Raw genomic sequence first — 13,591 nt, 5'->3', positions numbered from 1 at the left:
AGATGTTAATGAAACAGCTTGGGTAGTGTGCTATGCAATAATAGGCCTAGACCATAGATAACTAATTATGTGGAGCAAGATAAATGTCCAAAGATGCGATGATTAGAAACATGATTGTATCAGAATGGTGTATTTTATATTCCACCACATTGTCCGCAGTTAACAACACTAACGGCTGTGGCTTGGCCGCAGCATTGTAACTGGTGTATCTGTTAACTGGGTGCCCATTGTGTCACCAACTGTGCAAAAATCCAACTCCAGTTGCTGGTGGGTTCGAGAGCAATGTCCTCATTAGTGCTGCGTGCTACTTTCAAAGAGCAATGTCCCTTTACATGACCCTCAGGTAAACATAAGTCGGATTGAAATTCGCCCTCTAAATCCTTGCGGTCAATTCATTTGGGATTAAAGTGGAATCCAAGACGGAGGCACGGGTCTTGCTTATTACTACCTGGAGGAAGGGAGCTATCAGAATCCTTAATGCTACACCATTCAGGATGCACCTTCCCAGAGCATGTGTACCCCCCACCCCGCCCTAACACACACACGCACACACACACACACACTGACTGGCAGATATTTGCAGTGGGTGTAATGTATGCTCGGGACATATGGCGCCAGTGACAGAATTTGCAACTGGGGCTCCTCTGGGTTTCTTGCTGCTCAACCCATTGCGTGACACGTCAGTTTTATTCATTGTCCCACTAGTTTCTGGAGGCTGTTGATTTGGGAGCCGATTGAGCTTGTCTCTGTCTCTCTCGCTCTCTCTCCTCTGGCTGCCTGTTGGCTGAGGTTTTCCTGTCCGTGTGTGATCTGGGTGAAAGCGCACTTCCTACTGCTGTTATTTGGAGCTGCCGGGCAACCCTCTACACCCCCACCTCCTGCCGCTAAATCCCACCAAGTCACAAACGGCAACCAGAGAGAGAGAGACCATTCGGTGAGATCCCCCCCCTCTTACACATCTCCCCACAGAGACCCTGCTGGAAGACAGGCTGGGTGAGCTCTTGCTGTCTGGGGTGGTGGGGAGGGGAATCAGAGAATCGGTTCGCCCGGGAATGGGTGCTCGGCAGTCATTCCCCTGCCCCCAGCTCGCTGCGGTCACATCCAAGCCCTTCCTGGTGGGGCAAGTAACGGGGTGTTTCTGATCACACCTCTTTCCCGAAGATGAATTCAAGCAAGACGTGTTTGTGAGACTGGGGCGACTTGCTTCAGACACCAGAGACTGCCTTCCAATACCCAGGAATAAATCGAAGGAAGAAAGAGAGAGAGAGAGAGAGAGAAGGAGGGAGAGAGAGGTCCGAGCAAGTTGTCGATCGCGTTGTTGCTCTTGCATCCAGCGGTGCCGGATCTGGTGGTCCACATCTGTAACCTTGGCGAGTGAGGCTCTGTTAACTGAGATGGGATTGCAGCGCTCCAGAGGGCTCCAGATCTAACAACTAGCTGGCGTTTGTTCTGTACATTAAAACTCTCTATGAAATGGAAAATCGCGGGATCGCCAATATTCTCTATTACCTGATTCTAAACGCACCACTTTTGCTCTGTGTTAACGGTGAGTGCTATTTTTGTGACGAGTGGCGGGCATCTTATTCTTGTTAGGTGCTGGGTGAGTATCAATTGATCAGAGCTGGGGGTGGACGGGGGAGTGGGGAGGGGGGTGGGGGTGGGGGGAGAGAGAAACCACAGCAAATTAGCCAAGAAAAGAGAGAAGTGGACACGCCGCATCCGACTAAATGGCTGGGCAAGTGTTTGACTGGCTATTTCGCAGAGTTATCCATTTCATTCCCACTGCACTGGGGGCTGGAGACAGCCTCAAAGCACGTCTTGCCTCATCATTCTCTAATATTTTAAGTGTTGCAATCTCCTGTTTACAGACTAACCGAGGGGTCACGCTGGAATATTTCGACCTTGTATCCCTCATTCCAGCTGTTACACCTCAAGTTGCATTTGGGGAAAAGATGCAGCGAGCCACTGGCTGCTGTGTGGATGTTTGCCATCCATAATTATACGGTATTGTGTGATTGTTTTGGAAATGCCACTGGCAAAAGTTCATGTAGCTAAGAAATGATGGGTGCGTGGCATTTAATTATCATACCTGTTGTCGGCAAAGTCGAATTAATACTGACATGGGAAGCAAAATCATGAGAGTAACTTAAAGGAGATAGGCTTCCCGACCAAATGTGAACTGAGTTGTGGGGGGGGGGACTGCTTTCGAAAGACCTATTTTAACCATGCCTTATCATATCCCCCCCCCGCCCCTTTCCCCGTCAGCGAAATTTCTCGAAGTCCCCCAGGATGTGATTGCTGAAGAAGGCGATGACATTGAGATGTCTTGTGCGTTTCGAGCCAGCGGGACCACCTCCTATTCCCTGGAGATCCAGTGGTGGTACCTGAAGGAAGCTGCCAAGGAACTAGCACACGAGCTGACCCTGGGTGCCCAGGGAATCAGGCCCAAGGTAAGCACCCCAAAACAAAAAAAAAACACAACCAAACCCAGAGAGGGGCGACTTGGAGCGAGGGGCCCCCAGGAGGTGTAGGGAGTGCCGGCGCAAGGTGCGGTCACCTGGAGAAATCCTCTCTGTATACGTGGTAAGGCATTTACCAGGAGGGAGCAAATCTTCTTTGCAAAATCCAGCGCCACGTCACACAAGACGGAAAGGGGGAAAGGATTCCGGAAAGCTTACGGTAGAGGCATTTCTTCGACAACAACAAAAAAAAACTTGTACATTTCAGGTCAAGGCTAACAGAGAAATCCAGCCAGCCCTGAAGTATATAAGTACACGAAACGTGACAACTGCAGCCCTTATAGAAGCCCGTTGTGCCTCAAGATTTGAATCTTAGATCACGGAGATACAACAGTTTAGAGTAAAAAGCCTGAGGTAATGGGGGCAAGTTCAGGATTTCTTGACTAATCTCTCACCTTTAGGGATTTCTGTAGAAAATCGGGATTGGTGGGAATTTTGTTGGTTCAATCAAGAATTGGGCAACAGATAGGCTTTCAAACCCAGTGCAAACCACAAACTCCAGGGTTACAACTGCCACAACCGGCTTAAAATGAAGCCAGGACTGTCAGGTTAATTCGTATTCCCGGGATTTATACCTCCTGTGACACCTCCTCACAGACCTCCTCATATGGATGGGAAAGCAAAGGAAACAGGGGTAAAAGCCCCGGCTGCACTCAACGCAATTCCTTGGAATAAACTGAGGGAATCGAGGGAAATGTGTGGGTAGACTTGCCAGCGTCCCGAGATCGACAGTAAGGGGAGAGAGGAGGACAAGAAGATAGTCCGCACAAGTACCAGAGCTACAGTGCCATAAGATTTGATTGGAAACCCCGGCTTTGATTCCAGCCCTAATCCCTGTGGAGGGGTCCTGAGGACAAAACAGCTTCCATGCAAAAAGTGCCCCAAACAAGTTGCCAGGAGCAAAACAAGTATAGACTAGGGGGCGGGTTTGAAGTTCCCGTTCCATTTCTGAGTTTGCCCTTTGGACAGGGAGACGGGGACCAGGCGTTGGGGACAGGGGTGTTCTAGTGAGACTGAGGCACGGCTTTCTGAAGCACCACAATTTTCTTCCCCCTCGATGAGAAACCTGCCACATGTACAAGTATCAGGTTCCTATAGATCTGCATTAATCACCCACAAACTGAGAAGCTAGTGGACGGTACAGTTGCCTGTCACACTAATAACATCAATTATACATTTCCAATTGTACCAATACATTGTTACATACAATGTAATTGATGGCGTCAGTCGATCATTTGAAAAGGGATTAATAATATCCCCAATGTGCTGATAATCAGGTGTGTTAATTACATTATAATTGCTAACGTTATATCAATCTCATTCCATTCATGGTAAAAACATGGGCTCGAGTTAAATGCATAATTTATCGCCCAGGGCAACTGACACCATAAAAAATCCAAGATCAGGAAATGACATTCCACTCTTGTTTCTGATAACCTTTTCCTTCTGCTTATAGCGGGCAGAAAGATTTGACTTTCAGCTTTGAAGCTTTGCCTGGAGAATTTGATCCAATGTCTTTACTTGTTCTAGGTACCATTAAAGAAGGAGGCCACCAAAATAAGCGTGAGTGCTACTTTCCACTACGTGTTATTAATAAAGACGGCCCCATTAATGATCATTTGAACATGAAGCAATAATGACCCTAACAATAACGCGGGGAGGACAGAAAACGCCGCAACTAGAGTGGATCATCCCGCTTCCCTACACTTTCTCCTAACTGTATTCCGTATAACGCTGTGTTGGTGTACTTAACAGACTTCCTCTATAAATATCTCGGCGGAGAGGGCAGCAGAAAAAGATCATAAGCTTTTATCTCACTTATATATCTTCGGCTAAATTTTTTCCCCTAATTAGCTAGATATGTGGCACAATTAATTCTAGTCATTATCTGCTCATTATTTTTGCACTGTTAAAACTATTTTAATGAAAAATCACACCAATATTTATTTTCACAATGTTTCAATTCGATTTATTAGTAGTTTTGGCCACAGTAGCTTTTAATTGTTAATGTACTCAACTCTCCCCCCACCCCACTCTTCAAGTTGTCTGTTATTTGGTGCCCAGTTTGTTTCAATGGTAGTTCCCTGTCAGTGAGGCTGATGCCATTCATTCTCGTGTGTCTGGAGCCCTGTGTTCTGAATGCAGCCCTCTCTTTGTGTCTGCAGACCGTCCGGGTGATGGGCAATGACATTTCGCACAAGCTGCGGCTCTCGGGTGTTAAGAAAGAGGACGAAGGTGTCTACGAATGCCGAGTCACCGACTTCATCGACGACGAAACTCAGGAACACAAAGCCCAGGCCACTTTACGGGTCACGGCCCGCTACAGTCCGGAGATGCAAGCGGCCGAAGCCGTCTCCCACATTCAGAGTAACGGACCCCGCAGGAGCAGCGTGCGCTCCACCCCGGCGGCGGGTCCGGACAAGCGGCGAGTGGCAGAAGCAGGCTCTGGCAGCGAGACAGTCTCCCCGTCCACCCCCGCCTCTGTCTCCCCACCGCCGGGCAACGCAGCTATTATCGGACAGCACAACTCCGGTAAGTGGAGTTACATTGCCACCATGTGGCCACTCACTGTGCTGAAATGTGTACAAATCACTTCCATTTCAGTCGTGCAGCAGAGTTGGAATATTAAAAAAACCCTTGCAATAGGCGGCAGCAGTGGAAAAAAAGAAACAGTTAACGGATGACTTTTCTTGCAATTAACTTATCCCCAGGGACAAGTAAACGTTTCCAAATGAGTTCTTAAGGGTCTGACAGTGTCGCCTCATATTTCTGTAATAACCAGCAGAATATCTCACAGTCAGAAGAGGAAATGCTGGAAAATCTCAGCAGGTCTGGCAGCATTTACAAGGAGAGAAAACAGCTAAGGTTTCGAGTGCAGATGACCCTTTGTTAAAGCTCTTTCCTCTCCTTACAGATGCTGCCATTTGGAGCTTTTCCAGCATGTTCTCTTTTGGGTTATGTCAGGTTGCGTCAGCACATCTGCACTTCCAAAGATAGACCGGAGTGTCTGAGCAGATTCTTGCTGCGTAGCTTCAGAAAGAAGGGCTTGCGTTTTCAATCACACTTTTTTCTCAGGGGTTTCTGGACCATTTCCCTAGCTAATGAAGTACCTTTGAAGTATAGCCACAGATCTCAACTATAAATTCTGCACAGCAAGATCCCAAACGGCCACAAAATGATGAATGATTCATCGGTTTTACTATGTTAGTTAATAGAGATAAACATGTTCCCCTGCTTGTCTCGGAAAGATTGCAAACTGTTACATTCACCAGAGGGGCAGAGGTTGTCTTTTGCAAGCTCTCAGCTGAAAGATGGCATGTCCTGGGTCAGGGGCTAACCCGAAAGCTTGCGAGTATATTATCAAATAAATAGGTTGGACTAAAACCTGGTGTTGTCAGACTTTTTACTGGGTCATTTGACCCAGAGGAGTGCAAAGTCATTGCAGTATTGAAGGACCACTGACGGTCAGACATGCATCTGACCCAGAGGTGAAAATGCACCCATTGAGCCAAAACTGGTACCTAATCATTAATTTGCAAGTTTGTCATTGATTAATTTGCATTTAAAAATATTAAACTAATGATTTCCATCAGTAGAATAGAATACCTACCGTGCAGAAGGAGGCCATTCAGTCAATCGAGCATGCACCAACAACAATCCCACCCAGGCCCTATTCTAGTACTCCCACATATTTACCCTACTAATCCATTTGTTATGCCCCTAACACTAAGGAGCAAATTAGCACGACCAATCAACCTAACCCACACATTTTTGGACCAAGAGGGAACCAGAGCACATGGAGAAAACCCAGGCAGACACAGGGAGAAAGTGCAAACTCCGCAGAAAAAGTGACCCAAGCCAGGAATTGAACCCACGTCCCTGGTGCTGTGAGCAGCTGTGCTAACCACTGTGCCACCGTGCCATATTAAAAACAGTTTACAGTTCTGTAGTTCTCTATAATATCAATCATTGGATATTTGGAGCAAAAACAGAAAATGCTGGAATATCTCCGCAGCTCCAACAGCATCTGTGAAGAGAGAATAGAGCCAATGTTTTGAGTCAGGATGACTCTTCGTCAGAGCTGGGATATTTGGAACCTTTCAGAAGTAAGCTTGTCAGCTTTGTTGTGCTATATATTTATAGACAATATCAGCTTGCATTGAAAATCTTCCAGATGTCAAAACTGGTGATTTCCTTCCCCAAAGGAAAGTAAGGAAGCAGATGGGTTCTTACAGCCATCTTATGTTTACCATTTTTGGTCCTAGATTTTTATTCCAGATTTAATTCAACAGTTGCTGTAGTGGGATTTAAATTCATATCTCTGGCTTATTTACCTGGATTCCCATCCAGTAACAAGGTCACAATGCTACCTTACATCTTAAGGTAGAATATTTTTATAGGCATGCAATTGCAAGCAATTATCACACTGGAGGAGGAGGAGGCCCAGCTCATATTGGAGCTGAGAGTCAGGCTCCATATCTGGAAAATGCAGCACAACAAATATTCCTTCCTCCCACCTTCACTACAGCGGCTCACCACCCCTCCACAACACCCCCACACTTCCACAAACCCGCACACCCATCTCAACACCATCTCCCCACACACCCCTATAGAATGTACCCACAGCAAAGGTCTTTTGAGAGCCTTTTCAGTGACCTATGCATTTCAGCAAAGGAGTAACAGAACAGCTCTATCAGCTGCTATACATCCTCAAGCCATATTTAATCACCTGCCTTACATTCTCAGTAGTTATGAAGGTGACCATCATCCTTCAATTTCTACGGCTCATGATGATTGCAGGCAGCCACGGAGGATTTACCAGTGTGCATTACAAGCAATCATTGATCAGGTCACTGACACACTGTGCAGGAGAGCAAACCCAATTCATCGTCTCTGGCAATATCACAAGACAGCAGTGAGAAAGATTCAACAGCTTTGTGGTTTACTGGGATCTTCAAAACACAGGATCGAATCAATGTCACCCACACGGCTTTGAGGATGTCTACAGAACACTGAATCAACTATACCAAAAGATAGGGCTTCCACGACCTCAATGTAAATATCATATGCGGCAACAATCAGAAGATATTGAACGTTGATGCTTCATATGCAGAAAGTTGACTTGATGCCTTTCTCCTTCACAACTCAGCCCTATCAAGTCTGTTTAGCTAAAAAAATCGTATCAATTGATAGCTTCTGGCTGACAGCATCTACCCTCTGCTTCCACAACTAATGGGACCAGTAAGAGTGCCCCAACATTGGAATGATACAACAGGGCATATTGAGAGGACCTTCAGTAAATATAGATCCTGAGGAATAGTGCAATGTAGTTTAAATAAGGCATCATGGTGTGCCATTCACTGCTTTGCATTCTCAGAAGGGTTGGACTTTGACTTGAGTGATAAGTGATTGAGTGATAAGACCCTTGATAAGTTGGAACCAGCACTGCATGGATCAAAGGATCAAGGTGGGCAAGACACAGTGAATCCTCAGTGACCACTGTAATGCGAATGGGAAAACAGATTAACCTTTGAAATGTTCTATGTAACATAGTCTACCTTGATATGACAGCCTGACCTCCTGCTCCCACAAGTACAGACACAGGCATTCTCTCAATCCATTATTCATCCCAGTACGTGACAGTATCTCAGCCCTCTTTGCCCTTATTTTGTTAATGATAATCATTCGTGTGTGTAAGTCAGTATTAAATGTATGCCTCCTTTCCCGTGTGACTAACCTCTATGAATGTCAAAGCACCATCTCAGTGTTTAGTGATAGCAGTTGAAAATGCCCACAATTATACAAATCTTTCCTGACACTCTGCTTCCCCAGGGTTGCACTAGTGCCTTCCTTCTATTCTGATACTCCTGCTACATGTCACCTCAGTGACAGTATCACATTCTTCAGTCTGTTTAGTCTTGAGTGGGGGACTTGATGTCACTTCTTACAACCCATCAGTGTAGCTCTATGAGGAAGATAGCTTAGAGGTTTTCCAGTATCCTATTACATGACTCATCATTTCTTTTGCTATCTTCAACTTGGTGAATATACAGGAAGGAAGAATGGAAGTTAAGAACATAAGAACGTAAGAAATAGGAGCAGGAGTAGGCCATCTAGCCCTTCGAGCCTGCCCCACCATTCAATAAGATCATGGCTGATCTGTCGCGGCTCAGTTCCACTTTCCCGCCCTCTCCCCATAACCCTTAATCCCCTCTCTTATCAAAAACCCATCAACCCGCGTCTTAAAAATATTTAGCGAGGCAGCCTCCACCACTTCAACGGGCAGAGAATTCCAGAGATTCACCACCCTTTGAGTGAAGAAGTTCCTCCTCAACTCCGTTCTAAATCGCCCCCCCCCCCCCGCTTTATCTTGAGGCTGTGCCCCCTAGTCCTACTGTCTTTTTTGAGCGGGAAGAGTCTCTCCACCTCTATCCTATCCATCCCATTCATCATCTTATATGTCTCAATGAGATCTCCCCTCATTCTTCTAAACTCTAACGAGTACAAGCCCAGTTTATTCAGCCTCTCCTCATAGCTCAACCCCCTCAACTCCGGTATCAGCCTAGTAAACCTCCTCTGCACTCCCTCCAAGGCCAAAATATCTTTGCGCAGGTGCGGCGCCCAAAACTGCACACAGTACTCCAGCTGCGGCCTCACCAATGCCCTATACAGCTGCAGCAAGACCTCCCTACTTTTATATTCAATCCCCCTCGCTATGAAGGCCAGCATCCCATTCGCCTTCCTGACCACCTGCTGCACCTGCAAGCTGGGTTTTTGCGACTCATGCACAAGGACCCTGAGGTCCCTCTGCACCGTCGCCTGCTGCAGTTTTTCGCCACGTAAGTAATAGTCCTTCCTACCATTATTCCTACCAAAGTGGACCACCTCACACTTGCCAACATTAAATTCCATTTGCCATTTCCTGGCCCATTCACCCAGCCTATCTAGATCCTTCTGCAGACTCTCCACACCCTCCGCACAATTTGCCGTTCCCCCAATCTTGGTGTCATCAGCAAATTTCGACACCCTACACTCGATTCCCTCCTCCAGATCATCTATATAAATGGTAAAAAGCTGAGGCCCCAGCACCGACCCCTGGGGCACTCCACTAGTCACCATCCGCCAATCCGAATAGCACCCATTGACCCCCACTCTCTGCCTCCTATTTGACAACCAATCCTCTATCCACTCTAACACCCTACCCCTAACTCCATGTCCCCCGACCTTCTGCAATAACCTCTTGTGAGGTACTTTGTCAAACACCTTCTGAAAATCCAGAAAGACCACATCCACCGGCTCTCCTCTATCCACTGCCTTAGACACATCCTTATAGAATGAACGTGCATTACTCTTCTGGGATTAAGGCGCAGAAATATGTAGCTATGTGGAATGCCATACTGCTATTGTATGTGTTCAGTTTGTGATATGGCACACAGCACTTCCAAGGTGCTGTCAATTTTTCTGTCTTCCTCAATAAGAACTCACAAGTTCTCAAGGTGTTTCCTCTAAGAATTTGCTCTATCTATGGCATGTATTATGCACTAACTGGTCTTGCAAAATTCTATAGTAAATAAGGGTAAGACTCAGCAATTTAGGAATCTGTGATCAGTGGCATGAGAGAGTTTACAGAGGGGATATGAGGCTGATAGACTAAAAATAATGCAGTTACGTTACAGCCACCCTTAGCCAGGGAGCATTTTAAAAGATTAGTTTTGTACATTTGCTTTAAGTAGTAAACTATACCAGTGTTCAGATTGAGCAATGAAGAAAAGGTCGTGTCTTTGCTCACGTTGCCTGCCCTGCTGAGGGTGTGGAACTTTTTAAGGCAATGTTCTAAAATCTTGGAGGTGAGGAAATTGGCATTTATGGTCAGTGCCATCTCTTTCACGTGGCATGAATTATACCTCTAGGTTGCTTGGTGTCATCCACATCCAGGGCTTACTTTCTTTTGTCTTTGGAAGCTTGAATTCTATGTTCTCTCTGCCATGGTGCTACAGTTTGCTGCTGTTTTGGTCCAGCTGTTGATGTTGTCATCCTTCTTGAAATGTATGATAAAATATCTATAAGACAGGTGGTGACATCATGTGAAAGCAAAGTTCTTACCCAGTTGTCCCTCAGTCTGCTGCACTTTGTGCTGTGTTTTTAAGGAGCACACACAAGTTGCTGTGCAATTTAGTTGGGAGGTGTGACAGTGCAGGACTCGCCCATAGCTGAAACACATTACAAAAGCTGACACTTCGGATACATCCTTAGCATTATAATTTGTACCAAATTATTTTAATTACTCCATGCTATTTTATTTATGTAGATAATACCTCCATTACAATTGGTCAACTGTGTCACAAATTTGCTCATTTACTCTCAAAATGGAACTAAATTAAATCATATTCACAAATCTCTGAAACTACTTGCAGTCAATCAACAGGTGAGCATCAATTATTAATTATTGTTGCTAAATAAAGGAATGAAGGCAGAATATCCAGAGATAAGAATTGAGTTAAATTTGAAAGATGTGAAGAAACCGTCTTTGAAAAATTGCTATGTTATTCAATGTGGGCTCATTACGGCTGAACTCAATCCATTCTGCACCTGATACCCAAAATCGCTTTGTCTGGTAAATCAGGTGCTCAGTATTGACACTTGCTCATTTTTCCCCCTTCCTAGTGGAGAAGTGTGAGGCCAATTGTGACAGCTGTACAAGTGCACTGGCTGAGATCAGTCGAGGCTTAAGATCAAATCTGGGATGCCCCTGAGCTGTTTGACCCAGCTCCACTTTATATCTACTGACTGAGTCCACCAGGGACATTAGTGGCGTGTTTACTTATCGGAACAAAATGGTATCCACAATTTTTCGAGATAGCTAGTGGCTTGGACTCTGACACGGAAGGTTTTTTTTCTAAACGTTATCATGACTACAAGAAACCTACTGAAAATTGAGGTGCTTTACATTGAATCTTTTTTCGCTTGGATCTTGCAACTGTCAATACCCTGATTTTAAAGTATGGTTCACGAGGGTATTCCAGGTAGTCCATTGGTGGTCCAAAATACAACTCACTGATGTGCTATGCCATGGTCCAAGCCATAAGAGAGAAGAGAGCAGAATCCTTACCCCTACTAGCTTTGTGATATCACAAAGCCAGAATAACACTGACATGAGTCGTTATAAGTACGAGTAACAAAAGTATAGTTTTATCATCTAGATTGAAGTTGTTGTTATGATACCCAACTGTGAGATCGGACTTTCAACACTTGTGGGGTTGAAAATAAAGAAGGGAGGCTGGTTGAACATGGAGCCCCACATGAGACTGAATCTTATTAACTTAGAAGCAGACATCACTCATTGTCATCTCATCAAAAGCAGCGGCACTCTTCCTATTAATTCTGATGAGTTTTTTTGTGGTGGCGAGTGGAAGTAGGTGGGGTAGTACTCATAGGTAATCTTCTGACCTCATGGTCCATGGATGAAAATGTTTGATTTCAATGCTCTTGTCTGCATTGTCTAATCTTGGCAACAGAGTAACGGAATGCATTTTTCTGAATCTGCAAATCTGTCCTTGGGCTAAGGAAGCTGATTTACAATGTTGCAATTATACCATCCAAACTAAACAAATACACTAACAGCTTCAGATAAATGGAATTGGCTTTAATTTTATGAATAAAAACTTTGGTGAGGAGGCACAGTAGCTCACTTGGAGTGACAATCAGTGCTGGATTGTCACTCAGTGCCCAATTACTGACATGATTTTTCTCCAATCTTGTCTCACCCATCCCTCTGATTCAGCCCAGGTAAGTTCTAAATAGTACAGCTCATCTTCAAGTCCCATCATCAAAGTCTAGCTCTGTCAAAATAAAGGAGGGCACCACTCCCTTTTTTAAAGCACTAGCTCCCATAACGCAGCTAAGTTGAATGTCCATTAAAATATCAAGGTCCTTCACAGGCTAGGGAGAAGGTAACCGAGGTAAGGAGATTGATTAGACTTGGGAGAGATCAGAACTCCATGGCAGAGGGGGTTGAGGTTAGCAAGGTAAGGCCTTAGGCAGGGCAATTGGACCTCAGGGCGAGAGGGTGGGTCTGATCTCAGGAAAGGGACTAGGGAGATTTAGTTCAATTTTTTTAAGTTTATTCATTAGTGTCGCAAGTAGGCTTACATTAACACTGCAATGAAGTTACTGTGAAAATCCCCTAGTCACCACACTCCAGCACCTGTTCCGGTACACTTCGGGATGATTTGGCATGGCCAGTGCACCTAACCAGCATGTCTTTTGGATTGTGGGAGGAAACTGGAGCACCAAAGGAAACCAATACAGACGCAGGGAAAATCTGCAGCCTCCACACAGACAATGACCCAAGCTGGGAATTGAACCCAGGTCCTTAGCATTGTGAGACAGCAGTGCCACTGTGCTGTAAAGGTTAGGCTGTCAATGGTGGATGCAGGCAGGAGGCTGGACGTGTCTTCCTCATGGGGGGAAAGGGAAGTGGAACTCATGGAGGTGTGTTGGACTTCGTAGGAGGGGGAGAGGTCAATCCTTGGGGGTGATGGGAGGGTGGAGGAGATCAGGCCTTAGGAGAGGGAATTGGTCCTTGTTTGGGGAGCTGGAAGTTTTTGGGGGGTTCACCTTGTGAAGGGTTGGGGGTGTTGGAATTTTGGAACTCAGTGGGGGCTAGGTGTGGGGTGAGATTCATTGGACCTGGGGGTGTGTTGGGCCCACATAGGATTTGGAGAGCACGGGATCCCATGGGCTGGGGCGGAGAGAGGAATCCCATGGGGGTTCAAGGATGAGGGAACATTGTGGGGGTTGGTTAGGCAGAGAGTGGGAAGTCCCCTGGGCTAGGTGTTTGTGGGGGGTGGGGGGGGGGGGGGGGGGGGAGGTGGGGCGGGGGGGGCATCCCATTAGGCTTTGACCTGTGTCTTTCCAACAGTTACTCAGAAGTTAGAAGAGTTTTAGTTCTTCTAATGTTTTCTGAGTAACTATTGGTGTGACCCTGTCAGAAACATCCAAAGTTTGTGATTAAAATCACATTTTCTGATGGTTCCCAGTGTAGGGCAATTGACCACAAGAAGTTAGCACTT

General features: G+C 45.7%; 1 protein-coding gene across 2 annotated transcripts in view; it reads left to right on the top strand.

The window, feature by feature from the left end:
- The first annotated feature begins 588 nt into the window (after positions 1 to 588).
- The window catches only part of vstm2b (V-set and transmembrane domain containing 2B), a 47,898-nt gene continuing 34,895 nt past the window's right edge, over positions 589 to 13,591 (top strand). For both annotated transcript variants that reach the window (XM_080188098.1, XM_080188097.1), the window contains exons 1-4: positions 589 to 1,546; positions 2,266 to 2,450; positions 4,050 to 4,082; positions 4,685 to 5,051. In XM_080188098.1, the coding sequence (XP_080044224.1) occupies positions 1,474 to 1,546; positions 2,266 to 2,450; positions 4,050 to 4,082; positions 4,685 to 5,051 (658 nt within the window). In that variant the 5' untranslated portion in view covers positions 589 to 1,473. The remainder of the gene's footprint in view (positions 1,547 to 2,265; positions 2,451 to 4,049; positions 4,083 to 4,684; positions 5,052 to 13,591) is intronic.

The sequence above is a fragment of the Carcharhinus amblyrhynchos genome, chromosome 4 (genome assembly GCF_965287045.1).
Source record: "Carcharhinus amblyrhynchos chromosome 4, sCarAmb.v2.hapA, whole genome shotgun sequence".
In the NCBI taxonomy this organism is placed as follows: domain Eukaryota; kingdom Metazoa; phylum Chordata; class Chondrichthyes; order Carcharhiniformes; family Carcharhinidae; genus Carcharhinus; species Carcharhinus amblyrhynchos.
The sequence above is the reverse complement of the archived record's forward strand: the minus strand, read 5'-3'. Positions and strand labels throughout refer to the sequence as shown.